Raw genomic sequence first — 27797 nt, forward strand, 5'->3', positions numbered from 1 at the left:
AATAATATATATATAAAATATAACTAGAATATCAGAATTGACTCCAACCAATGAGTGGGAAAGTGCCTCGATGTAATCCAATGTGTTAGAAAGGTCAACACATTGATAAATAAGCGTGGTGAAAGCATGCGTGATAAATGTGTGGTAATGAATAATATTCCTGCAAGGGTAATAAGTAGGTTTAAATGTAGTAGGAAGTATATAGGAGTATTGAGGTTAGTGTATAGGTAAGGGTGCTAGTGTATAAGTAGAATTAGAGACACAGTGTTAAGGTAGGGATTCTAGGGTACAACATAGAGGTGGCGATACTAGGGTATAGATAGAGATACTAGGGTATAGGTAGAGATGCTAGGGTATAGGTAGAGATACTAGGGTATCGGTAGTAGTACTACAGTATAGGTAGAGGCACTGGAGTATAGGCACTAGGGTATAGGTAGATGCACTAGGGTATATGTAGAGTTACTAGGGTATAGGTAGGGGTACTAGGGTATAGGTAGGGGAAAAAGTACCAGACTATAGGTAGGGCAAATCTACTAGGGTATAAGCAGGGGTAAAAATTAAAAGAAATAGTTGATCTGAACTGGCACAAGAGTATAGGCATGGACATAATTAATATTAATATGGTATAAGTATAGGTAGAGGGTCTATTTAGAGTAATCAGACCTATGTGTGGGTTGAGGCAGAGTCCCAGAGTAAAGGAAAACCATACTTCAGTGACGTAGTAACGAACAGTGGTACAGGGAGAGGGATAGATAATATTGAGGGTGGAAAAATGTATGGGGACAGGGGGTTATCCTCAAAGGAGAAACAAGCATCTATGTAATCCTGAAAAAGAAATATTACAGCATGAAGAGCATTCACCTGCATTATTTCAACATTTTGGAAATGCCAATCATTTGGAAAAATTCAAGGAAAAATGTTGTGGTGAAAGTATTATTAAGAACTTGTTTACTTAAATATGTCTATCTCCAGAATCGTATAGAACTGTTCATGGTTTCCACTGGATGCAGCTTCTCTTGAGTGGGAAGAAGAGCAGAGCTGTAACCTGGGTCTGGACCCTGAGAGAGAGGGTGGTGTTCCCATTTTGGACTACATATCCAACCCGCTTCCATAAAAGGCAGCATTTCAGTGCTTCCTGACTTGTGTTTATTTGGTTGGGCCTTCAGAATGGAGTCATGAGACCTTTAACGCCTTCGCCGCGGGGCTAATTCCCCCGTGACGCGGGGGCGGAGGGCAGCCGCGCGCAGCGCTGTGGTGCTTGTGACGAGCTTGGCTCGTCATGCAGCACGGTGGCGCTGTGCTCATGACGAACTGAGCTCGTCATGACCATGCCCGTTTGATGGAACGCCTTGCACAGCAGGGGAATTATCCCCGCGTGTGCGTTCCACAGCCGTTATGACGAGCTCAGTGCCATTGTGCCTCATGATGAGCTGAGCTCGTCATGAGCGCCCAAGGGGTTAAAGACAATTTTTTTTTTTAAATAAAGGAGGCACCAGGAGCTTTTTATTTAGGTCCTGTACTACGCTCCTAATAAATGCGTAAGCCACAAAAAAGTGCAGTTCCTAGAGGGGAGTTATTATTAAGGAGTCTGTTGTCATGACCACATGACAACAGACCCTGTAAGATCATCATATCTAGACAGGGCCCACTTATGTTAATTAGGACAGTACACCCCAAGAATAACATTGTTCCTATAGGGCAGTACTTAACCTATTTTAACCCACATACTCACACTCATACCACTACCTTGACCACCTACCCTCACTCACCTTACGGCTGTCTCTTAAAAGAATTCTGACAAAGAGCCCTTTTGCGGTAGCCCGTCAGGCATTGCAGCGTCGGCCTCACGAGGAGCACAGCCCAAATGATGAAGCATGACATCCTTCGGGGTGTGTGAGGGCAATCCATAAGAGACCTGTTTCAATCCTTATTAACACCACCCCCCCCCCCCTAGGAACTGCACTTTTCTGTGACTTCCACCTTTAAAGACAATGTAACAGGATAGTAAGGGTTCTTACATTTCTTGCATCCATCTCCACACAGCTTTAGTCACACAACTGTGTGTTTAGAGTATTAATGACATCAACAATACTAGAGAGCAATGGCATTTCACAGCTGGTTACAATGACATTGACTATATTATGTGTTTGATGAAGCAGGCACTTTTTTATTTCATAATTTCCTATGCATGGAATAATGCCTGGGCATTCTTAGTGCATTACAGGCAAGCAAGACTTATTGGCTTTGCTATTGCTTGTTTCTTCTTAATCTAAGCCACAAGCCACACTACGCAAAATAATAAGCAATTACGTAAGGCATTTAACTTAACTTTGTAATTATTAACCATACGTCAATGGCTCCGCGCAGCGGACGCGCATTGCGGGCGCGCCGATCGCGCGCCGGAGTCAAGCCAGAGTCCTGCCCGTCTGCGCCCGTCCGGCGCGCGATCGGCGCGCGGGGCAGGACTCCATGGCCTCACTCAACAAACAATTGATACAGCCCCTGGTGAGGATCATCATAGCATCCACTATTCAAGAACTAACCTTCTCACACTTGGTAAGAACTTAATCCAACCATGCTTCCACACCATAGACCCTGATTTGATACCCTCGCACTGCAATATATGTAATATGTCACTTCCCACAATAAATAAAACTGTTGGACTGATAGCCAAACTGAAGATGACATTGTTAAATTGCAGATCTATGACAAAGCACAAAATGGAAATTCATGACCTATTAAAAAAAAACGATCTCGACGTCATGTTTTTAACCCAAACATGGCTAGAAGAATCATCTTCCCCTGACATTCTTGAAGCTATACCAGCCAACTATAGTCTTCTGAGAATTGACAGGCAAAAACAACGTGGTGGCGGACTTGCACTCATCTGTAAAGCAGAGTTAGAATGTACTTTAACTAAATCTGCCATTATTAACAGTGAGTGCGGTATATTTACTATAAAATTAGAGTCAACTACTACAATTACAGGTCTACTTATTTATCGACCTCCTGGATCAGCGGGTCCTTTTTTTTTTTTTTTATTTTTTTTTTGTTGTTGCTATCACATGGTATAAAATGACAGTTATCCGTTCTGCAGAGCAGCGTCAACATTCAGCTGCCTACAATCAATAGAGCAACTTTTTATGTTTTACCCCCCCCCCCAACTTGAAACTTGCTACTTCAAGGGTCAAAGTTCACGATCCTAAACAGTAGTCTATTGCAACGTTGGTGTGTATATAGGCATTCAGCAGCCCTGAAAACAGTCTATGGTAATAACACTCTCGTCTTCATTTACAATTCCCAGGTCCTTGTGACTTGCGCTGCATCTGGGTCTCACTCCTCCCTCCCTCCCACTACTCCAGATCCTCATCATCCCCTGAGCTGTCTCCATCCTCCTCCTCAGGCAGAGGCTCACAAATGTCCCCCCTATAGGTATTCCAGGGTGTCCAAATTCTGTTCCATTTTCGTGGATTATGTCTCTGTTGATACACTGTCCTCTCTGTCACCATGAGCACGTCCATATTCCTGCACCATTGCGCCAGTGTCGATGTCTCCAGTGCCCCCCAATTTTTCGCGATATCACGCTTTGCCATCATTACGCCAATGACCACCCACCCTTTCGCATGCAGTGACAAATCTGTTGGGCCCCACACATTTAAGAGACATACTCTGGGGTCAGGCGTGAACGGGTTCTGGAGGGTCTGGCTGATCGTGCGTGTGACGCGCCTCCAGTAATCCTGTATATTTGGACAGTCCCATATAGTGTGGAACAGTGTACCCTCCTCCCCACAATTTCTCAGGCAATACGGGTGTTCTGCTCTGTGTATTTTATATAGTGTCGTGCGGGTGTAGTAGACCCTATGTAGTACTTTGAATTGGACCAGCCTGAATCGGGTGGAAATACCTGCCTCCCTGGGCGATGCCAGGGCGGCGTTCCAGTCTGCCTCATCCAGGTCTCCTATCTCGTCCTCCCAATATTCCTTCAGCTTTCCAAGGGAATCCGGTAGGTTGTTCATTAGTTTGCGGTAAGTGAGGGAGGTTGCACTGGACTCCATGTAGTCCATAAGCAATCGGTCCTCTAACGAAGCCGATTCCGGAAGCGGCACACCTGGTTCCAACACTGACAAGAGTGCGTGCCTAATTTGTATGTATCTGATGTTTCGGTCACCTCAAGGTTGTATTGCTCCCTCAGGGTCGCAAAGGAGAGCACGCCTTCCCTTATCCATAGGTCGCCCACCGTGGAGATCCCAATGGTGTCCCAATGATCAAACCCTTTTGAACTGCGCAGGTTACCGAGGGCTTTGGTATCCCATAGTGGCGTGAGTTTGGTGATCACTCCTTCCCATGCCAGCCGTCTTTGCGCTTTGTGCCAGATGGCTAGTGTGTGTTTGGTAGGTCCCTCCAAGTTTCTTACCATTCCTTTGTTATAGAGTGGGGCCAGAAGGGTGGACGTGCCCAGTTGGTGCCTATCCGCCTCATATGCCGGGTCGTCATGTGCCGCGTGGACCCACTGGTTGATCACCTTGAGGTGTGCGGCCCAGTAGTACAGTTCGAGGTTGGGGAGGGCTATCCCCCCACTATACCAGTCCCTAGTTAACTTCAACTGTGCAACCCTGGCCGGTTTGTTTCCCCACAGAAGGCCGGACAATTGTGCCGACACGTGGCGGAAGAATGATACGGGGACTATCGCCGGCGTGTTTTCCAGGACATATAGGAAGCGAGGCAGCGCCATCATCTTAAAGAGCGCTGCTCTACCTAGAAGTGTTAAGGGGAGATTTTTCCAGAGGCGCACGTCCGCCTTCAGCCTGTCCAGCTGGGGCTTAAGATTCAGATCAAGGAAGGTTGAGTGGTCCCTCGTGATCCGTATCCCTAGGTACTTAAAGGAGATGTGTTCTACGAGCAAGTGGCAATCCTCAGGCAGAGCTGGAAGGTCACCCTGCACCATATAGATTATGGATTTAGACCAGTTAAGTTTATAGCCTGAAGCTGTACCGTGGCTTTCGCACAGTGCCAGTAGGACCGGGATGCTGTTCGTGAGATCCATGAGGTAGACGAGCATGTCGTCGGCGTACAGGGATACCCTATCTTCCCATCCACCTCCCCACTGTATGCCTTTCAGCAGCCGGGTGGTTCTGATAATCGTGGCCAGGGGTTCTAGCACTAGGGCGAACAGTAGTGGCGAGAGCGGGCATCCCTGTCTCGTGCCCCTTGCCAGCGGAAACTCCCATGATATGTGTCCGTTTGCGGTTACCCGCGCCACGGGTTCGGTGTACAGTAGTCTGACCCATGATATAAACGTCGGGCCAATACCCATGTGTTCCAGGACCGCAAAGAGATAGCGCCACTCCACCATGTCAAACGCCATTTTGGCATCTAGTGACAGTACCGCCGCTGGTTCCTCCAACTGCGGGGCTCGGGCCAGCACCCCGTGCAGTCGTCTCAAGTTCAGCGCCGTACTCCGGTGTGGCATGAAGCCCGACTGGTCCCGGTGTATCAGATGCGTCAGGTGGGGCAGTAGCCTGGTGGCCAACAGTTTCGCCAGAATTTTACTCTCGGTGTTAAGGAGGAAGATCGGGCGGTACGATCCGCACTCCTCAGGGGGTTTGCCGGGCTTAGGTATCGCGACAATTGCGGCCGTGCGCTGGTCAGGAGGCAGTCGCCCCTGTCCCCGACACTCCTGGAACATATCAAGCAATGGTGTGGATAGCGTTTCGGACATGAGTTTGTACCACTCTATCGGCACACCATTGGGGCCTAGCGCTTTCCCCGGGTGTAGTGCTGCTATGTCTATCTGTATTTCTTCCGCCGTCAGATCGGAGTCAAGCTCATCTCGTTGGTCTGGGGTGAGAGTGCGGGTCGGCACTCCGATGAGAGAGCTCTCTGCCATCTCCCGTGTGACCTCATACTCAGGGGAGTATACGGAGTGAAAGTGGTCTGCCAGGAGTTCCACTATTCGTGCCGGACTGGTTTGTATCTCATCACTAGGGTCCTTCAGTTGGAGTATGGCCCTCTGACCTCCCCGTGCCTTCTCCAACCACGCCAGGAGCTTCCCTGCTTTGTCGCCTATGTCATATACCCTACTCGTAGTTGCTGACATATGTTCCCTCACTCTGCGGCGCAGAAAGTCGGTATGACGTTGCTGGGCCATCCGGAGTGCGTGCTGGGTGTCCCCAGTTGGGTTCCCCTCGTGTTCCTGTGTTGCCTTGTCAAGCTGTTCCTCTAGACCTATTAGTTCCTGACGCTGTGTGTGCTTGTGCTGTGCGATCACTGAAATCGCCTGTCCGCGGAGTACCGTTTTGTAGGCCTCCCACAGGATCGTAGGCGACGCCACTGATCCCACATTTTCGGTGAGGTAAGATCGTGTACTTCTTTTCAAGGCCTTGGCTATGTCTGGCTCCCTAAGGTAACCCGGGTAGATAGGGAAGACTCGTCTAAGGGTCCGCTCCTGACTGGAGAGAGTCAGTGTCAGCGGGGAGTGGTCGGAGATCCCTCGCGGTCTAATCTGAGAGTCAGTGAAAGTGAGGTGACCCCCTCCCAACGTCAGGAAATAGTCAATCCGCGACAGGCTGTCGTGAACTGCCGAGTAGTACGTGTATTGCCGGTCTTCTGGGTGGAACCGCCTCCATATGTCCACTAAGCCCTGCGCTTCCATGAAGTCATGTAATTTGGAGTGCGCCGGTGTTTGTGTACGCATTGGGTGTCGATTCAGGGAGTCCTGCGCCACTGCATTAAAATCCCCACCCATTACAAGAGCCCCCTCTGGAAGGTCTAATAGAAATTTTCCCAGGTCCGGGAAAGCTATGGTGTGTAGTGCCGGCGGGATGTACACCGATACCACGTTAAGCGGCTTTCCCTCCCACTGTCCATGCACCGCCGCGAAGCGCCCCTGTGTGTCTACTGTCACTGATTGGGTTATAAACCTGGACGAGCGATGAATTAATATCCCGGTGCCCCGGGACCCCATCGTGAACTCAGAGTGGACCACCATGTTGTAGCCTTTCCTGTCTAGGGCCTTTGTGGCCGTGCCGGTGAGGTGTGTTTCTTGTAGCAGGACCAGGGCGGGATTCAGTCTTTTTATACTTTGCAGGACCAGCCCTCGTTTAATTTTGTCTCCCAGACCCCTCACATTCCAGGACATGAGGCTTAACGGGGGCGCCTGCCCTACATCAGTGCCCTCCCCCATCATGGTCGGGTATGCAGACTGAAAATTCGCGCGCGTGGAGGACCAGGAGGCCCGCGTAGTGACTCTGCGTGCAGTATCGTGACATTACCATTCTGTGTTCGTGTGCCCCATCGTAGCTATCTTGACCCCGTGTAGAAACTAAGAACCAGAACCCCATACTACCCCCAACTCCCCCCCTCCCTGCCCCCCTGCTCAACGGACTCAAAACTGCCCGCCCCCCAAACTCAGCAGAGTGCTTGATCCCAACCCATAACATAGTACTTGCTCGCTGGGGTGAAGGCTTCTCCGTGGTCGGCGGCCCCCTTCCTCAGTTGCGGAGGCCCTTCCGCCCAGTGTCCAAAGCGGCCTTGCCAGTCTTCGTTTCCAGCGGTTCATCTAGACAATAGCAGTGATTCATAGCCCTCCGTCTGCACTGTCCTCATGATGGTCGGCCAAAGGGGAATGTATCTCTGCATCTTCGTCGTTGGCTTGCGAGCCCTGTCGGGAGCCAGCAGTACGGTGTTTGTTCTGTCTGTTGGAGCGACGAGGGAGGCCCGCCGTCCTCCATCCTTCTAGCCAATCCTGCGCCACCTCCGGGGAATCAAAAAACCAAGTTTTGTTGTCAGCCACGACCCTGAGCTTGGCCGGGAAGAGCATTGAGTACGGGATTTCTCTGGCTCTCAGTTCTTTTTTGACTTCAAAGAAAGTTCTCCTCCTCCGTGCAACCTCGGCCGTGTAATCAGGAAAGAATGCCAGTGTCGCGTTCTGGATCTTAATGGGGGGCGAGTTCCTCGCCGCCTGTAGGATGGCGTCCCGATCCCTGAAAATGAAGAGTCTCGCTATTATCGGTCTGGGGTTAGCGCCTGTCTTATGGCGTCCTCCCGGTACCCGGTGCGCCCTTTCCACTGTGAAGAAGGCGGAGAGTCCTTTGGGCTTCAGAGTCTCTTTGATTAAGTTCTCCACATATAGGTCCATCGCCCTCGTGTCTTCTGATTCTGGCACACCTATTATGCGGATGTTGTTCCGCCTCGAGCGCCCTTCCTGGTCATCGAGCTTGTCGCGCAGTTCTTTATTTTCTTTTGAGATGCGTTCCATGCTAATTTGCAGTTCCGACACTTCTTCAACCAAGGATTTGGTCACCACCTCCATATTATTCACCTTCTCCGTCATCTTATGAAAGTCCGCCCTTATAAGCGTGATCTCGGCTGAGATCGACCCCACCGTGGCTTGCACCTGCGTGAGGGCCCGCATGACGTCGTCAATGGTCGCCTTCTTGCCACTGGTCACTTCGGCCGTCTTGCTCGATTGCGGTTTGGCTTCCTGCGAGGGAGATCCGGGCTTTTCGTACGCAAACCGGTCCAAGCGTGACTGCGCCGCCACGTTTTTAGGCCCCTTACCGGCCATTTCGGCGTCACTTGGGCCGACCTGATTTTGTGTAGTCGCTTCACCCCAAGTTCCACTGGGGGCCGTACCTCCCTAACCTTCTCAGACAGCCACCAGGGGGTTGACCCGGGGCCCACGCTGTGTACAGGAGTCAGGTGCAACCCTCGAGGGGTGTTTTAGTTGCTGCGGCCAGTAACAATACCAGGCTGGACAGGGTCTCCGTTGTTTGGTGGCGTGAGGCTGCCAGTCGAGTCTCGGGCTAATTTGTGGGGTAGGCAACCGATCGATGCCGCCCTGAGGGAGCTTTCACTGCCCCTCTGCAGTTCCACGTGTGCCGCCCCCTTCTCGTGGCCGTCGGATCTACTGCTCGGGACCCTTGAAGTTGGCGGGGGGCCCCGAGTTGATGCCAGGCAGATCCTACTGGGTATAGGATGAGTGTCCCGTGTGGATGCCCGTCAGTTCTCAGAGCCCAAGCCGGGCGGGGGTGTCTTGAGGTCTATTTAGTATGCGGGATCTTCGTCGCTCAATGCGCCCTCGGTTGGCGGGGGGGAGTTGCAGTGCGGTCTATTATGCAGCGCGGATCCTCCGTCGCCTGCCCCAGCGCTCTGGCCGCCGCCGTTCAAGATGGCGGTTGCCGGTCTGAATGTCGCCGCTCTGTGCGCCGGCCTTCGCCCTCGCCGGGCGTTCAGGATTGTATCCCCCTCACCTCCGATGGGCCCCTCGCTAGGAATCCCGGGCTCCTGATGTCCGGTGACGGTGACGGGGTGCCCCGGTCCTGTTTATTGCTGCCGCTCTCCGTGGCCGGGCACTTCCGGTAGTTCAGTGCCCGAGACGGGCCACTTCCTCCCAGGCTTGCCGCGTACTGTGGTCCCCGGTCCGGATGTTGCGCACAGGCCCCCACGGGGCACTGTCAGAACCGTACTTCCCGACCTCGGATTGAGGTCACGCTGGTCCGGTTCGTTGCCGCCTGGTCCTAGGCTTCCGTGCCTTCCCGCCTGGGAAGTTTTAACGACGGATAGATGTACGGATTGGTCCGGGAGCCGCCTCAAGCACGGAGCTCTCCCTCTAGGCTGCCGCCATCGCCGGCTGCTAGCCACGCCCCCAGCGGGTCCTTTTTGTTGCCAACTTATTGAAGCATCTACTCAGATAGCAATAAGACACAAAAATCTTATTATTTTAGGCGACCTAAATCTTCATTTTTAAGACACCAACGCAAAAGAAGCACAAATTTTAAAGACTGCTTTTAACTCGCTGGATTTAAAACTGCTGTCCACTAGTCCCACGCATCAACAAGGGCATCTCTTAGACCCGATTTTTGCAAGTTGGGAGGGAATTGAAATCTTTCCCCCAATCCTTTTAATTTGGTCTGACCATTATATGGTAACCTTTGAAATAACAAAAAATCTCACAAAAAACGCACCTACTAAAGTCTTTTTTCATAAGTGTCGTAACTGGTAAAATTTTACCCCGGAACTTTTTAAAAGCTCACTAGATGAGCAATCACCATCCATAGGGCATTCCTTACAAGAGGTATGGAACAATTACGAACTATGGTTAAGAAATGCATTAGACAAAATCGCTCCATGGACCACTAAACCCCCAGTTAGACGATCTAAATCCGCTCCATGGTTTACAGAGAAACTCAAACTAGCAAAAGCCCAATGCAAATCAACGGAGCGCAAATGGAGGAAAAGTTATGCACCTGAACTTAACCACATCGATGCTAGTGTTATTTGTCTCCTGTGCTGGATCTTCTCATTTCCCATTGTTCATGACGAGCTCAGCTCGTCATGAGTGTATGGAGGTATACACCATGACGAGCTGAGCTCGTCATGAGCGTCCAAGGAGTTAAGGAAAGTTATAGAATTGAGCTAAAAAAATATCAAAAAATGGTTAGAGAAGAGAAAAGCGATTTTTTCAAAAACAGAATTGAGGAGGCAGACAATCCCACAAAGGAATTGTTCTGCGTCTACAAAGAACTTACAAACTCCACTCGATTAGATACCCAAGATACGTATTCTACTGAAATATGTGAACAAATCGCAGACTTTTTCATAGAAAAAGTAGAGAAAATTCATGCTACCTTTACCAAACCTACAAACCACGTAAACAATGTAGATAATAAAGCTCCCCCAACACAAAACCCTGTACTTACCACGTTCACCACGCCAGATAATAAGGATTTACTGAATATTATCAATGGAATACATTCAGGATCCCCCAGTGATGTGTGCCCACAGGAAAAAAGTAAGGATATTATGGAAAACACACTAATTAATCATATCAGCCATATGATTACCCTATCCTTTCAGGAGTGTATCGTTCCAGGAGCTTGGAAAATAGCTCAAGTGATACCTTTAAAAAAAAAAACAACATTCCAATCTCCCAACTCCAAAATCTAAGACCTATTTCACTTCTCCCATTCTGTGCCAAGATCATAGAAAAAAATAGCAAACAAACAACTTATGGAATTCTTGGAAAAAGAAACCCTGCTTCACCCCTCCCAATCGGGATTTAGACCAGGCCATTCTACCGAATCAGCAGTCCTTTACTCTACTGAATGTATCCGGAGGATGGTGGACGAGGGCGAGACGGCAGCGCTGGTCATGCTGGACCTTAGTGCAGCATTTGATACCGTGCTGCACTCAACGCTGTTGTCTCGTCTCTCGGACATAGGAGTAAAGGGCCCAGCACTTGCCTGGCTTAAATCCTTCCTAACCAACAGATCGTTCCAGCTACACTGCCCACCCTTCAGATCATCTCTTCGCAGGGTGAGCCATGGTGTTCCACAGGGCTCTAGTTTGAGCCCTACATTATTCAACATCTATATCGAACCCCTGGCACACATTGTAGAGGATTTTGGGGTGGGCATTGTCAGCTACGCTGACGACACACAATTAATGTTCAAACTAACACCGGACAGTAAGGAATATGCCACCAACTTTTCCAACTGTATGTCGGCAGTAGCCACCTGGATGGACAATAATTGTCTACGCTTAAATGGAGACAAGACCAAGGTATTGGTGGTAGGGAAAGAAATCTCCGTATGGTCATACGCATGGTGGCCTTAGCAAAGCTTCATTGGCTCCCTATTAAGGAGAGAATTAGATTCAAGAGTCTCTGCTATGCCCATCGGATAGCTCACAATAAAGGCCCCATTTATCTTAGAAGTCTTCTGACCATCCACCGTCCGATTAGAGACTTAAGATCATCAGGCATGATGCAATTTAAGCTACCCAGAATTACAAGAGCTAAAATGGGAGGCAAATCCTTCCGTTACTTGGCCACAAAATATTGGAACGCTCTTCCACTCCAACTGCGGATGGAACCTTCCGAAATGAGATTCAGGGCAAAATTAAAAACTCTCTTATTCCCGAATTAATAAATGATCGGATGCTCCCCTTGCCTCTATTCCTCTAGATTGAATTGTTAGCAGTTAGCGCGGGGACACACAGTTTTGTGCAGCCAGGCGCTTTACAAACGTTTTATTATTATTATTATTATTATTAATTGTAAAAAAGGCTTAAATTACAGATCTGCTTTAATTGAGAAATTATCCCCAGTGTCAGTGAGAATGGTTGACTGTGCATGGAAATGGCATGTCTAAAGTTGACATAGCATCTCCTTATCTCAACTTGACCCTTTTAAATTTTCTTCTCCAGGGACAAGCGGACCTCCTGAAACACGCAAAGGGTGAAGCACTGGACAATCTCCGGCAGATACACTACGCGGGGCAATCCTGCGGCATTGCGAAAAATGGATCCGCCTCCCCTGACCTTTTCAGGTCCCGACCCACCCTGGAAGCCATTCCAGAGACAGAGGCAGTGAGCGACAGCGGATCTTGTTGACGCCTATAGTGGGGAGGTGGGCACGTGGAGGAGCGACAAGAAGGAGGATGGTCAAAGACAGTGCCCCATGTTCATATGGGGGTTCGGACTTAAAAGCTGGCCAAGCGATGACGCGGAAGACCTTACTGTTCCACCCTAGGAGATGGCTCCTCTTATATCACCTCCGGCCTGCATGCCGCACTCCAGACTTGAACCTGAATTCATCAGCAGAATTGGGCCCACTCATCCTGTACCCACTCAAGAAGAGCTCGGCGCAAGCAATACTCCCACCATGTTGACATTACAGACTGTGTGTAGTTTTATTTTGAAGATAGAAAAAAGGACTTGGGGCTAGGTGTCCTGTTTGTTTTGCAGTCTACCTCTGTTGCCCACGGCTTTGTAAGCAGAAAATGAAGCAAAAGCAAACCACAGTCAATGTTGAGGTGCCTCAGGAATCCTCTCAAGCAATGTTTTCACACCATGGGTTGTTCTGGCACAAGAGGTGCCTTGAAGGCGCCTCCTGAGTTTGAGGAGGGTGCAGTGGGGTGGATGGCATGTAATACCTTGGCACATGCTCTGTTTTTGAAGGGCAATGTTTGGCATGATGCGCTATGTCAGTGTCACTAAATGTCCAAGTTGTCAGCCTGTCCAGCACTTCTTTTAAAGTCCAGCTTGAAGCACAAAATCTGAAGCACACTTATTGTCAGACAACCACGTCATCGGGGTACCTACTGGATGGTGCTTATTGATCACTTTGGTCCAGGTTAACCCATAGTTTCTCTCTCAGATGTAAGCACTGACTGCACAGCATTCAATTGGCTGGGAAGCGATGTCTGCATGACCTCACCTAGGCGAGATTGTCTCTTTCCGTTGCACCCACATGGGGGGAATAAACTGGCACACGTTTCTCACATCTCACGCATATGTGCAGCGTGCATGGAGATCGATAGAAAATCCTTTACAGCTCTTTGAGATTAAGCAATCACTCTGTGATTAGTCAAGAGAATCAGTAACTTCACCTGCATAATTTTGCCATGTGCCAGAAAATGGCGGTAGACCCTGCAGCTTTTTACTAACCCATTGTGCGGCAGAGATGTGTGCGCAACTTGACGATCAATAGCGAGAGACGTCTTTCATGCTTGCAAGGGCTGTAACATGACTATTTAGAGTTGTTTAGAGCACTGAAACCCATAAGACTGTGGCAATAACTGCATATAAATTATAATTTATTATTATTTTGAGGAGATGAGGAAGGAACATGCTCAATGCTCCGAAATTGGTTTGCCGTGCATCCATCCAGGGATGTGGCAGAAATAAATACTCACCAATCCAGGTTTGCTCCAGAGTAACTCCTCCATAAACTTCAGGCTTTTCCTGCAGATGAAAACATCAAAAGTAGCCCTCAGGCCCTTGGCTAAGGGGTTTGGAGGGCCTGTGGAGATCTTTCCAACAATGCATGAGGGATCACACAGAGTCAAAAATAAGAGAGAGGGGTCCTACTCACCCAAAGGGACAGGACACCAACAATAGACACTTCTGTCAAAAAAGCAATCCCTTTGGACTCTTTTCTTAAAACATACCACAATTACTCTCAACCATTCTTCAACATCCCATTAGTTAGCACCCAATAGAGAGCAAAAACATAATATAAATTCTATAGATGATTTATTTCTAGGATCCTTGTAGATTCAATTAAATGTAAAAAATATTTCTTTAAAAACATATGTATATCCAAAACACACATTAAAAATATTATTTCATTGCACAAACAGGGAGAATATATCAAGCTTATTGAAACCAATTCCAATGACAAATTGAATTAAGTAAAAACTCCAAGTATGAAGCTGGGTATTTTTGGTGACCCTGGGATAATATTTGATCAAGTTCTTCTTTTTATCCTTAGTTATCCAAACCAGGTATTACTTGGGTGACTCTATCATGGTTTTAAACCTGTGATTTTATATTGATGTTTTCTTTAGATATATATGGTGGGAGACATTGTATGGAATACTTAAAGCCTGAAGAAGGTGGTGAATCCAACTATACCACCGAAACGCGTCGCTTGCTTTGGTTAAGAAAAGTACCTAAGTAATACCTGGTTTGGATAACTAAGGATAAAAGAAAGAACATGATCAAATATGATCCCAGGCTCACCAAAAATACCCGGCTACATACTTGGAGTGTTTGTCTGATATATTCTCCCTGTTTGTGCAATGAAATAATATTTTTAATGTGTGTTTTGGATATACATATGTTTTTAAAGAAATATTTTTTACATTTATTGAATCTATAAGGATCCTAGAAATAAATCATCTATAGAATTAATATTATGTTTTTGGTCTCTTTTGGGTGCTAACTAATGGGATGTTGAAGAATTTTTGAGAGTAATTGTGGTATGTTTTAAGAAAAGAGTCCAAAGGGATTGCTTTTTTGACAGAAGGATCACACAGAGTTACAATGAAGGAAATGTGCTGGTGAACATTAAAACCTTTGAGTAGCTGCGTTTGGTCATCTGAGATGGCCATCTGTCCCTTGCCTGTTGAACATGTAAAGAATTTGCCCTTTAAGTTTGAATCTTAGCTTTGACTTTCTGTACAAATTCCTTTTATCTCTGCCTTGTTCTGCTTCTGAAGAACCTTCAGAAATTGTGTCCTATTGTACCAAAGAGGGTGAAGGAGCTTCAGTGTCAGTCATCACAGGATCCATTCCAGACAAGACTAGGCTAGCACCTTGTATCCAGGTACTCTCAAACTGGGTGATTTAAATACTTTTGCAAAAACGGCTGGGCACCCCAGGATTCTGTCATGTTTCCCCTCTATTGAGAACCTCAGTGTTGAAGCCGCAGTTTAATTGAAGTAGCTAAGACCCATCTATCAGGTGCTATTTAGTCCTGGATTTAACTCTGTTGGTTTTTCCCTCTTGTCGGTGCCAGATACTCGGCTGTAGCTCTTTCTCTGTATTAGTCCCTTCCCCATGGAATTTCTTGCCGCCTTCTCTAAGGAGCTCCCAAGATTGCTTCCTTTCGATACAGCTTTGAAAACTAGGTTGATCTCACAATAGAGCCAAAATACTCTTCTGATTGAACGTGTGCTGAACAAATACATGTTATGTTATAGCTGTTGAGCAGGAGTTACCTGTTTCATACCATCAAAGCACTATAAAAAGCCCCTCTTGTTGTAACTTTGGTTGAGATCAATTCATTCCATTTGTAAATATGTACAAAGGGCAATGAAGAAGAGACTAGGCAGAAAAAGAGCCAGAGAAGGGGATACAGTTAGACCTTAATCAGTGAAGAACTAACGGGAGTCCAACAGAGGTACAAATCATAAGTTGGGATTGCCTTTTGCATTTTCCATTGCAGCGGCTGATCAAACGCCACCTTGCTTGGGCCATGATGGAGCGTTATTCAGCCCGAGGGGAGCATTTGAGCAGAGGCGACTTTTAAACCTAAGTTCTTTATGTAGAGTTCAGTGGATGAGATAATCCTTCACAAATGCGGCATTTGTCCCATCCATCGCTTTATGGGTGCATTATAGCGCACAGCGCTTGTACTGCCGCATACGGTTTTGCTGCCATGTTTGGACAACGTTTCCTCTCTGCCAAACTCTAGATAAGGCTCCAAGATTCCATATATTATCAAATTGTATATTCCCACCTACATCACACTGTTTTCATCATCCCAGTTCTATCAATCTATCCTAGAATACTCGATTAAAATAGAAATCTTAATCAGAGAAGACAATGTATTCATATGTATGTATATGGTTTTTCCATAATACTAATCTAGCCAAAAGGCAGTTGAGTTAATGTCTAGTGTGCCAAGCTCCCCTCGGGTCTCTGAAGGCGTCTCCAGGTAGAGAGACCGGAATCATTCAGAAGAGGCAGAGTGCTATAAGCCAACAGCTGCGTAGGCTGAACTGGCTGCCTGTTGATGAGCCAATAACTCAAACGGTGCTAGGGGTCAGTGACGTAGCATGGGCGGGGCCATAGGGGCGGTTGACCCGGGTGTAAATTTCGTAGGGTCATTCTTAGGGGTCAGGAGCATTCTTGTGGATGCAAAATGTAAAAAAAAAGTGGAAAGATACTTGCCTTGTCTTGGGTGATGACAACCCACGCTACACTGCTGGGGTTACATTGCAGACTTTCTGAAAGAAAGCCCTATTTTATCTACTGGAGGTATTTTTTTCTATGCTGGTCCCTTAGGATCCCGAGGTCAAGCTCTGCTCAGGTCATTCTTCACCAATGTAAGATGCATTAGCTGGGCAAACTCCCACTTCTATTTATTAGCACCCACTTGTAGAGCAAAATGGCTGTCATCCTGTACATTGAGAAGGATCATATGAAATTTCAGAAAAAGCTGAAGACCTTGTTGTCTCGGAATCTTCTCTGTAGGACGGGCCATATCCAGTGGTGCTCTATCACTGCAGTGTCCTTTAGTTTACATACATAGAGTGAGTAGCCAGGCAGATGTGTGCTGCGAGATATACAGGAAAGAGTATACATAATATTGGGTTATACAGCCAAGATTGCTCCTTCCGGCCTCTTCCCTGGAGGGCTAAATATTTACAGGGAAAACAAGAGCATTCACTATATGTCAATAACCTCTTAAAACGCCCTGAGGGGGGAATCGTGACGTAAGACTGACGCTGTTCCAAGTGGAACAGTTTTGTAAAGAAGTGGGTGACGAAGAGGACTGAACTACTTACAGAAATGTATTCAAACAACCTTCTATACACTAACTAATTCCTACTAGGATAAGTAATTTTCGTATGTGATAACTTCATTAGTGCCCACTTCAAGAAATGAAGTTGCGCTTTCCACTGGCCAGCCTATCCCAGGCTCATCATTATTTCCCTGCAGGCTGGCTTACCTTTCTCCCCTCTACCATGGCATAGAGCGCTTAGAACACTTGCCAACACTCCTGACTTAGGTTGGAGACTGCCAATCTTCTGAGTCAAAAAATGAAGATCTTTTAGCTTTCTCCCACTTATAACTTCATTGACTCCAATGTTTGTTAATAGGGAATACATTTCTCCTGAAACTGGAAAATAAAAAGAAGCAGCCTCCCCGTCTTCATCGAACTGTGAGTCTTTGGCAGGGACCTGGGGCAGAGTACTTTTGATTCTCTGCCGAGAGCTATGCAAAAAATATGAAATGGTATCTCTTTGTGGAACAGAATCGCCTATTTCTTAACCAGTTTGGAATGTAATCTTTTTATTAGAATTTATAGCCCAGTTTTAACACTCAAGAAACATAAACGTTTTCTGTATTAGTTAGATAAAAGAAATAGTAACGTGTGCTACCTAGTTACAAGATGGCTACCACAGTTGAACTTGTAGATTTCAGGATTTTCCTTCTAGAACTACTTTTGTTTTTATAGAGTTATGGATTATCCTAGCACTATCAAATGCAGAGTTATCACTTGGCCTTTGTGTACCTCATCTTTTAGATCCTGGGCGTTTTCTCAGCTTTGGCCAAAATATCCCAGTTAGCGTCACCAACAAAAGCATCAAAACATTCTGTGTTATTTTAAAGCAGGTTCAGGTTTTTATTTCCACCTGAATTTTCATATAAAACAGGCCCATGCAGTGGCTCGGTTCTTGAGGTTTTTTATACTCTATACATTTTCAAGAAAATGTGTACATTGGGCAGACAAAGCTAACCAAGTGTGCACTGGCTTGGATTTTGCTCACCATAATGCCACACCTCTTTGTTGCTGTCTGGTAGTACCTTTCAAGAGTCTCCTTCACGCAAATCCTAATATATTGAGAGTATATAGAGGGCGAAGGCAGTTGTTTATGAAGGGTGAGTTCATTGAAGCCACTGGTGTTGAACATTGGTTTTGGAGGCGAGGAATGTTTTGCAGGGCGGGCGAACCCCCTAAAGTCTCTGGGAAGCATTTGGTTCTAGTGACAATGAAGCTTACTCCAGGGGGGTGTGAAAACCTATGAAGTGGGAGTGAGTTGGGAGGCATGCCTTTACTTGAGAATTAAGAGTGCGTGTTATGTTTTTCCATGGTGGATTGAACATTCTGAATCATGCTGACTGTGTCTTTTTTCTGCTTTGGTGTTGCATCCAATAGGCACTTAACAACATAGATTTACAAGAGAAGTTTGCACATCCAGGAATGCTGTTTTTGGCACTGCTGCTTGTTTACCTAATAATTTTCGAGTACTGAATGTGCTGCAGACATTTAGGTACACAACTGTTTTTTCCTAAGGTGTTTGTCCATTCACTAAGCTTGGAGTTTTCTAGGTCAGCGCAAGCATAATCCAGTGTGCACCAGGAGGGGGCGCTGTTTACTGTAGCCCCTAACTGGCTGATAGTACAGGCGTCCTCCCGCCACAATCCCAATCTTGCATTTTAAAGGTAGGATGGTCCCCAATACCTGCCCAGGACCTTAACCATTGCTAGAACTCAAAATCACCTCCTCACTGCACAAGGAAGAAGGGGATGAGGAGTGGGCGCAGACTGTGCATCAGTAAATGCATTTCATTTGCTTCCATTGTTTACTAATTTGAATCTGCAGACCAGGTGTGCACTTACTTCCCAGTAGCTTTAACAAGGCCGTTCACATTCATCTGTAAAGTAACTGGCACCGCGGCGAGAGGGAGTGAAGGCAGGTCCCTTCTAACGCTATTTTAAAATGTCTGACTAATTTAAAGGAGCTCTGTGGGGGAAGAATTCCTTCTCTACTTGCCTCACTGCATTGAAACACTAGGATTGTTATTCTGTGTCTTGTTCATTTCATTAAAAGCCTAAAACCCCCTTTTTTGCCACTGGTGTTTTACTTGATGATAATGCCCCCACTAGTGTTCAAAATCCTCAAAAATCTGATGAACCTCCAGGCTTCTCTTTTCCATTGGGCTATGCATAAAGAGATCCCTCTGCTCCCTTAACTATCTACACAATGGTGAATCACCCCCTGATATAGTCCACCTGTTTCTTCCCAACTAGGTTTGCACTTCACTCTGATGTGGCTACTGAAGCCTGATTTAGCACTAACATATCATATTTTCCATACAAAGGAGGTGCTATCTTGTTCTCCAAAGTGCAGTGCATGAATATTGTGCAAGTGTGTGTAGGTGGAATCAGGTCAACTTCAAGTTTAGATAAACTGAGATGTCCGTATGCTAAAGTCCTGCATGGAAAAAGGTTCAGTGCTGTACTGTCAGCCCCACCGCACAGTACCTTCAGATTGTCATCAGTAGATTGGCCACCCGTCACCCAGGCACAATCAGTACAGTGACAAAAAATTCAGGACACTGGATCAGTTTTAAAGATGTAGCCCAGGAAATCACTAGTTGTACCAAAGTATGAAAATGAACAATTGACCAACTAAATAGGAGTTTGTTACGGCTGTAGCTCACTTGCTTGCAGGGTACATGAGATCCATTGACTATATTAAGGTACTACCTGGAACCCACTGAGGCCACATGGTCTCCTACCTCCCAATTGATTGCTTCTAAAGGTAAACTCTAAAACAAGAAGGCATAAATATCCTGACCTTGTTATTTATGGATTGACAGTGGATCTATGTACGTGTTATTGTTACCAAATCTTTAAGATATACATCGAGTGGGCTTTGCCCATAAAAGTATCACTCTCTTGCCTCGTGCTCCTGGCTATGGGGGGCATCTTCCCACCTTCCAGGAAGTGTTTCTATTGGAATGCATGAGGGACTATTTTAAATCTGAAAAGTAACTTCCATCAGCATACAATTTATTACATTATATGCAGAAAGCAACCATTTATTTCTACTTTTTCCCAGCATTGAAAATTGGGAAAACTGTAATGTGATAAAACAGCATTTGTGCCGGAGACAAATGTGAACATAATCAGTGAATTCCTATATTTACATGTGTTGACACATAATCAAGTCCTGATGGCTTTGCCAATGCTTGTAGCACCAAGTGAGCAATCCCAACAAGAAACCCATGAGCCACCACGGATGCTTGGATGTAGTTGGTCAAGAGGTGGACGAGCCGCTGAACATTCAAGCCTGAAGCCTGGCTCTGACTCAACTCGAGGTCCATTTGGAACCTGTGGCCCATTATGAGCCGAATGGCTTCTGCCTGTCACCCTGTATCTGCCCTCATGCACACGGAGATCAAAACAAAACATCAACATTTGAGGTAAAGAGGTGAAACAGGTAGCCATTTAGTGGCAAATTTGTACACATGGTAAAAAACCAGAAAACCTCCATTAATCGTGGCTTCCTCCTTTAACACAATTGTGTGAGCTTAGGCAAAATTTTATTTTACAGATTGTCCTTTTTCTTCCTTATCGCAAATGACCGCACATATATGATTTTAGAATACTAGCTACACATTAACCTATTGTGTTTGATTTACTAGACTATAATGTTGGTCTTTCTATATGAATGTGGGCCACATGAAAGGCTCACATGACAACTATCTTTCTTCTTAGTCCACTAATGGCACTGTCTCCAGGGTGGGGGAGGGCGGGGCAGGAATGGTTCTAAGTTCATGTTTAAAAACTAGCACATTTAATAAGTACTTCTCAGTGCACAGCTATGATGTGACATATTCTTCCACCTGTTGAAGAAATACACTTTTTGAATTTTGAGGAGTCTTTGGTATATTTGACATGATGTTTGATGTGTGATTTACATAAAAACCACACAAGATGATGGACGGAATGTTGCACAATGGCAAAACATTCACCCCCAGTCACTGATCTGGGTTTAATCCATAGACATTTTGCTCACCAAGCCACCCCAGTTCAGACATGGCCATCTGTAAATCAGTCTTGACCCTGTGCCTCATGAGAACAGTCCAGTCCGAACTGACAAAGCCATGTCTACCCTGGACCGGAATTAAGCATCCTAGGACCGGTTTCTTGCTATCAGCTGTCTTCAGCCAGGATAGCTTGACTCCAGTGGCATAGTGAGCACGCGACCCACGTCTGGGCATACCCTTCCCACATAGGGTGAACAGCAAAACACACAAGATGATGGACGGAATGTTGCACAATGGCAAAACATTCACCTACAGTCACTGATCTGGGTTTAATCCATAGATATTTTGCTCACCAAGCCACCCCAGTTCAGACATGGCCATCTGTAAATCAGTCTTGACCCTGTGCCTCATGGGAACAGTCCAGCCCGAACTGCCAAGCCATGTCTTCCCTGGACCGGAATCAAGCCTCCTAGGACCGGTTTCTGGCTATCAGCCGTCTGCAGCCAGGATAGCTTGACTCTAGTGGCATAGTGAGCACGGGACCCACGTTTGGGCATACCCTTCCCACATAGGGCGAACAGCAAAACACACAAGATGATGGACGGAATGTTGCACAATGGCAAAACATTCACCCCCAGTCACAGATCTGGGTTTAATCCATCGTTATTTTGCTCACCAAGCCACCCCAGTTCAGACATGGCCATATGCAAATCAGTCTTGACCTTGTGCCTCATGGGAACAGTCCAGCCTGAACTGCCAAGCCATGTCTTCCCTGGACCGGAATCAAGCATCCTAGGACCGGTTTCTGGCTATCAGCCGTCTTCAGCCAGGATAGCTTAACTCCAGTGGCATAGTGAGCATGGGACCCACGTCTGGGCATACCCTTCCCACATAGGGTGAACAGCAAAACATACAAGATGATGGACGGAATGTTGCACAATGGCAAATCATTCACCCCCAGCCACATATCTGGATTTAATCCATCGTTATTTTGCTCACCAAGCCACCCCAGTTCAGACATGGCCATATGCAAATCAGTCTTGACCCTGTGCCTCATGGGAACAGTCCAGCCCAAACTGCCAAGCCATGTCTTCCCTGGACCGGAATCAAGCATCCTAGGACCGGTTTCTGGCTATCAGCCATCTTCAGCCAGGATAGCTTGACTCCAGTGGCATAGTGAGCACGGGACGCACATCTGGGCATACCCTTCCCAGATAGGGTGAACAGCAAAACACACAAGATGATGGACGGAATGTTGCACAATGGTGAAACATTCACCCCAGTCACAGATCTGGGTTTAATCCATCGTTATTTTGCTCAACAAGCCACCCTAGATCAGACATGGCCATATGCAAATCAGTCTTGACCCTGTGCCTCATGGGAACAGTCCAGCCCGAACTGCCAAGCCATGTCCTCCCTGGTCCAGAATCAAACATTCTAGGACCGTTTTCTGGCTATCAGCTTTCTTCAGCCAGGATAGCTTGACTCCAGTGGCATAGTGAGCACGGGACCCACGTCTGGGCATACCCTTCCCACATAGGGTGAACAGCAAAACACACAAGATGATGGACGGAATGTTGCACAATGGCAAAACATTCACCCCGTCACAGATCTTGGTTTAATCCATCATTATTTTGCTCAACAAGCCACCTCAGTTCAGACATGGCCATATGCAAATCAGTCTTGACCCTGTGCCTCATGGGAACAGTCCAGCCCGAACTGCCAAGCCATGTCTTCCCTGGACCAGTATCAAGCATCCTAGGACCGGTTTCTTGCTATCAGCTGCTTTCAGCCAGTATAGCTTGACTCCAGTGGCATAGTGAGCGCGGAACCAACGTCTGGCCATACCCTTCCCACATAGGGTGAACAGCAAAACACACAAGATGATGGACGGAATGTTGCACAAAGGCAAAACATTCACCCCCAGTCACAGATCTGGGTTTAATCCATCGTAATTTTGCTCACCAAGCCACCCCAGTTCAGACATGGCCATATGCAAATCAGTCTTGACCCTGTGCCTCATGGGAACAGTCCAGCCTGATACCCAAGCTATATCTTCCCTGGACCGGAATCAAGCATCCTAGGACCGGTTTCTGGCTATCAGCCTTCTTCAACCAGGATAGCTTGACTCCTGTGGCATAGTGAGCACGGGACCCACGGCTGGACATACCCTTCCCACATAGGGTGAACAGCAAAACACACATGATGATGGACAGAATGTTGCACAATGGCAAAACATTCACCCCCAGTTCACAGATCTGGGTTTAATCCATCATTATTTTGCTCACCAAGCCACTCCAGTTCAGACATGGCCATATGCAAATCAGTTTTGCCCCTATGCCTCATGGGAACAGTCCAGCCCGAAAACCCAAGCCAAGTCTTCCCTGGACAGGAATCAAGCATCCTAGGACCGGTTTCTGGTTATCAGCCGTCATCAGTCAGGATAGCTTGACAGCAGTGGCATAGTGAGCACGGGACACACGTCTGGGCATACCCTTCCCACATAGGGTGAACAGCAAAACACACAAGATGATGGATGGAATATCTGAACTGGGGTGGTGTGGTGAGCAAAAAAACGATGGATTTAGGCCCAGATCTCTGTACTGGGGTGAATGTATGACATTGTTCTGCATTCTGTCCATCAACAGTTGTTTTTGCGTGTGATTTACATGGCCAACCTTTTCAGGACTTGGCTTGTGCATAGACTACCAAGCCAGACTCTTGACGCTGCTGTGGCTCGGCTCGTTATGTTAATTTGTTGGCTTGCCCACTTCGAAGTTGGGTACTACAATTTTTCTTTCTTAAGTTGGGCTAAACAAGTTACAACGCTAGTTTCCAACTGTATTTACTAAAAAGTTATAGGTTTTACTGGCAGCTCTAAATGGAAATTCATGAATAATTCTAATATTTTGGGATTTAGCGCATAGTTTGGATAATTATTCCGACACAACAACAAACCATGTATTTCCACAAATGAAACTGCACCTGAAAAGATCATAGGATTCAGCACAGAAACCTATATTTGCAACATCAGTGATGTCATGTGTGGTGTGTGCATCTCCTCCTCCAAAGAATGCCATCGATAAATCAAATGGAAGTAGAAATGGCTTGCATTTTATAGAAAGAGCCAAGAGAGATAGCGCCCATCTCTATTCCGGCACCTTATTCAAAGTTCCTTCAGCCCTGCTTATCATTTTTGCTGATCAGTGATTGATAACCTGCACCTGAGGACACTTCTCTTAATTTCAGCACCGAGGCAAATGACCTCTGAGAGCACTTTGAGGAGGGTTAAGGAGATGGCTCGGTGACCTCACAGTTCTGGGGAACACCTGTTTGTGTCTGAGTAAAGAAGTACAGTTAATTTAACATACCATTATTTTTAGGCATGGATATTAACCTGTTAACCGCGGCGGTAATTCCGACGCGGTGCAAGCGTTTTCTTGCGCGGGTGGAATGCCGTCGGCCAATGGCCGACGGCAGCACTGGGGAGGTAGTGCTGCTGTCGGCCATTGGCCGACGGCAGCAAGGAAAGGGTTAAGGGCGTCATTTATGAGACTGTGCGTCACTTTTAAGCCTCTGGTGCGTCACTTTTTGTGACGCACCAGTGGCGTAAAAAATGCACCTGGTTGCGCTATATTTACAAAGTGACGTATCTAGGTAGATGCGTCACTTTGTAAACCCCTGCGCCACATTATACCTGCACCAGGTATAATGTATGCAAGGGGGGCGTATTGACGCAAGTAAGGGTCATGGAAGTGACGCAGTGAAATCTATGAGATTTCACTGCGCCACTTCTAGGACTCAAATGCGTCAATTTCTTACGCCTGCCTCACAGCAGGCGTAAGACTGACGCAGGCCCTTTCACATGGGGCTTGCCCCATGTGAAAGGATACATTGCTGGAGTTGCGTCACTTTTGTGACACACTCCAGCAATGCGTCACTTTTGCGCCATACAGATACGTCAGAAATACTGACTTATCTATAACTCCTTGCGCAATGATGCGTCATACTGTAAATATGACGCATCATTGGTGTCGCAAGGAGTGCGCAATGAAAAGTGACGCATCGCTGTTTTCACGCAGCTATGCGTCACTTTTCATAAATGAGGCCCTCATTGTTTTGTAGCCATTTACATTCCATTGCACTGGTTTTGTTTGATGATATCACCTTGCCTCTCCAGGTCTTAGGGCCTTATTTAGAGTTTGACGGACGGTATACGCCATCACAATCTGCTGTATTACAAGTGCATTATAGCGAGGGCTCCCGGTTTTATGGTATTTTGTTTTTGAATGTTACCATCTGCATTTATCCATTTTTATTTTTTGGTCATCTTATCAGCATTTATCCACTTTTTTTAACTTTCGCAAACAAAGTTACAAGTTGAATATTTCCACATGTAACTGATCATAGTGCATGTCGATGCCTGTCTGGTGTTAACACAATGCAAAGCCAAACATAAAAAACAGTACAACCACATAAACATATCAGCATTATACCACAAACAAATGTTGAGATAGGGAGTTAAAGAAATCTCAGCCCGTTTTTAAACACCCAGTGCTCTCAATGGCTGCAGGGAGAGTCACTCACACGAAGCCCAATTATCTGTATTTTTCCACTTGCAAAAATAAATACAGAGAGGAAGCACACTGTTTTCTGTCTGCATATATCTATATAAATCAGTAAAAGTGGAATACGGGGACTCTTAATTGTAGCCCATGGCACTTCAAATATGTAGATAGGATGATTTTGCCCGTTTTGAAGGATTATCATTTCCAGTCCTAGTCAAACGCCTATCATCGGCCCATCTTTTAGGACAGGCCATACATGAGTTATTGCATTTGTGCCCTAACTTGGCAACCGTTATACAATAATTCTCTCAATAGACTACTAGTCTGTCCACATCTGCCACTGCTGTAAATGTCAGGCCTTCCTTCCCTTCATACTTTAGTTCCAGGAGAAACAACGCACGGCTTCATGCATAACCCATGACTGCTTCATGCTTTCTGACTTTCTGCATGACATTAAACCCAGGGCTTTATGTAGGCCAGGTCCCTCTGGGTGTCAGACCTAGTAGTAATTAAAAACGGACTTTGAAGCAGGTCCCTATATTCATGTGGTTAACTTACTGGCTGGCTTACTGGTAAAAACAATAAATATAAAAAATTTTAACGCCTTAACCGCAGCGATTTTTCCACTGCGGTGCGGGCGTTTTAAAGGGTGGGCGGGGCTGCGTCGGTCCTTGGCTGACGGCAGCACTGGGAAGGGAGTGCTCCCGTCGGCCGTTGGCATGGAAGGGGTTAAAGTAACCCATTTCAGTGATTTAGTTCCTGTTTATATTGTAGGTGTTTAACACTCTTAGATGAAGTAAGCAGGATGATACATTTCTTGAGCCACGATTGAGAGCGCTGGTGTTGAGGCTGAAGGCAGTGCGAGTTTCAAAAAGCCGTTCAGAATACATGCTCTTCCAATCCTTGGACTCTCTGCTGAGCGCATGAAGCAATGGCCACCTATTCCAGTTGCACTTGTGATTCTGTGCAAATGTGTGTCAAGCAGGTACACTCTCAAATGCAAAAAAATATGCAGTGCATTGTGCATATAGGGGGTGAAGAAGTGAAGGAGATGCGAAGAAGTGCATTCAGGAGAAAGTGAAAAGAGGGATCTGAAAAGGAAAGAAATAGGGAGTAAGATATGTAGATGGACAAGATGTGGAGAGAAAAGAGGGTACATGTCTAATATATAGTGAACATAACAGGACTCTGAAACCAATTCCACAGGCCTCAGTAGTGTTTACTTTACAATCTCAATTTCAGAATAAAAAAATGTCAATATAATATACAACAAAATCATTGTTGTTACTCATTTATCTTAAATAGTGAACAACAACTGACAAAACCAACAGTCCTGGCTGGTTATAAATGTATGTCAGTTGCTGTGTTATACAGCTGGATGCAGTAACAAACTACTCAGAGATGCCAAAAAGACTGCTCGAGAGGCACAATATGGGAATAGCAGAAATGTCATTTACATGTTTAACCCCTCCCCTGCTGATGACGGAACTGCTCCGTCATCAGCTACGGTGGGCTGTGCTGATGACGGAGCGGTTCCGTCATGGCCCGGCCGCCGCGCCTGCGCGGCGCTGATTTCGCGCCTGTGCGGCAGTTTTAATGAGCGGGGCGGGTCATGACTGAACCGCTCCGTCACCAGCACAGCTCAACCGCGGCTGGTGACGGAGTGGTTCTGTCACCAGCATGCGGCCGCATAGAGGGGCCGCCCCGCCCACTTAGCGCTGCGGCGGAATAGCCGACGCAGCGAAAGGGTTAAGCCATGCCCTTAATCACATAGGCCACACCTTCTTTACACACTCACACTTTTTTTATCCCACTTAATGCCCTGATTAAACCAGTAGCCATGTTTCCTTGTTTTCATTGTTAAAGCTATCTTAAATATGAATTTCAGGTAGTTTGCCACATTTTTTTTATTTTTCACAACATCATTTTATTGTTGACAGCCAAGACAAAGTTGATGCCTCAGAGGGCACCAGCAATATGTATACAGGGTGACTTATATTGATATCAACATTTTCAATGATACTATGTTGTTCATACAAGTTATAAGTTTCGAAATATAACTTTAGAAAAACAAGTAACAGTGCCACACTATATCTACCTGGGAAGTAGGAAAGTCTCATAAATAGTGAGAGTTCAAGCCACCCATAACCATAAC

At 46.4% G+C, this 27797-nt stretch overlaps 1 protein-coding gene across 1 annotated transcript in view; it reads left to right on the forward strand.

Moving 5' to 3' along the window:
- The window catches only part of LOC147717184 (inactive phospholipase C-like protein 2), a 590450-nt gene extending 577748 nt beyond the window's left edge, over positions 1–12702 (forward strand). The window contains exon 6 of the mRNA XM_086924135.1: positions 12208–12702. Within this exon, the coding sequence (XP_086780261.1) occupies positions 12208–12393 (186 nt within the window). The 3' untranslated portion in view covers positions 12394–12702. The remainder of the gene's footprint in view (positions 1–12207) is intronic.
- The last annotated feature ends 15095 nt before the right edge of the window (positions 12703–27797 follow it).

The sequence above is a fragment of the Lissotriton vulgaris genome, chromosome 5, assembly GCF_964263255.1.
Source record: "Lissotriton vulgaris chromosome 5, aLisVul1.2, whole genome shotgun sequence".
In the NCBI taxonomy this organism is placed as follows: Eukaryota; Metazoa; Chordata; class Amphibia; order Caudata; family Salamandridae; genus Lissotriton; species Lissotriton vulgaris.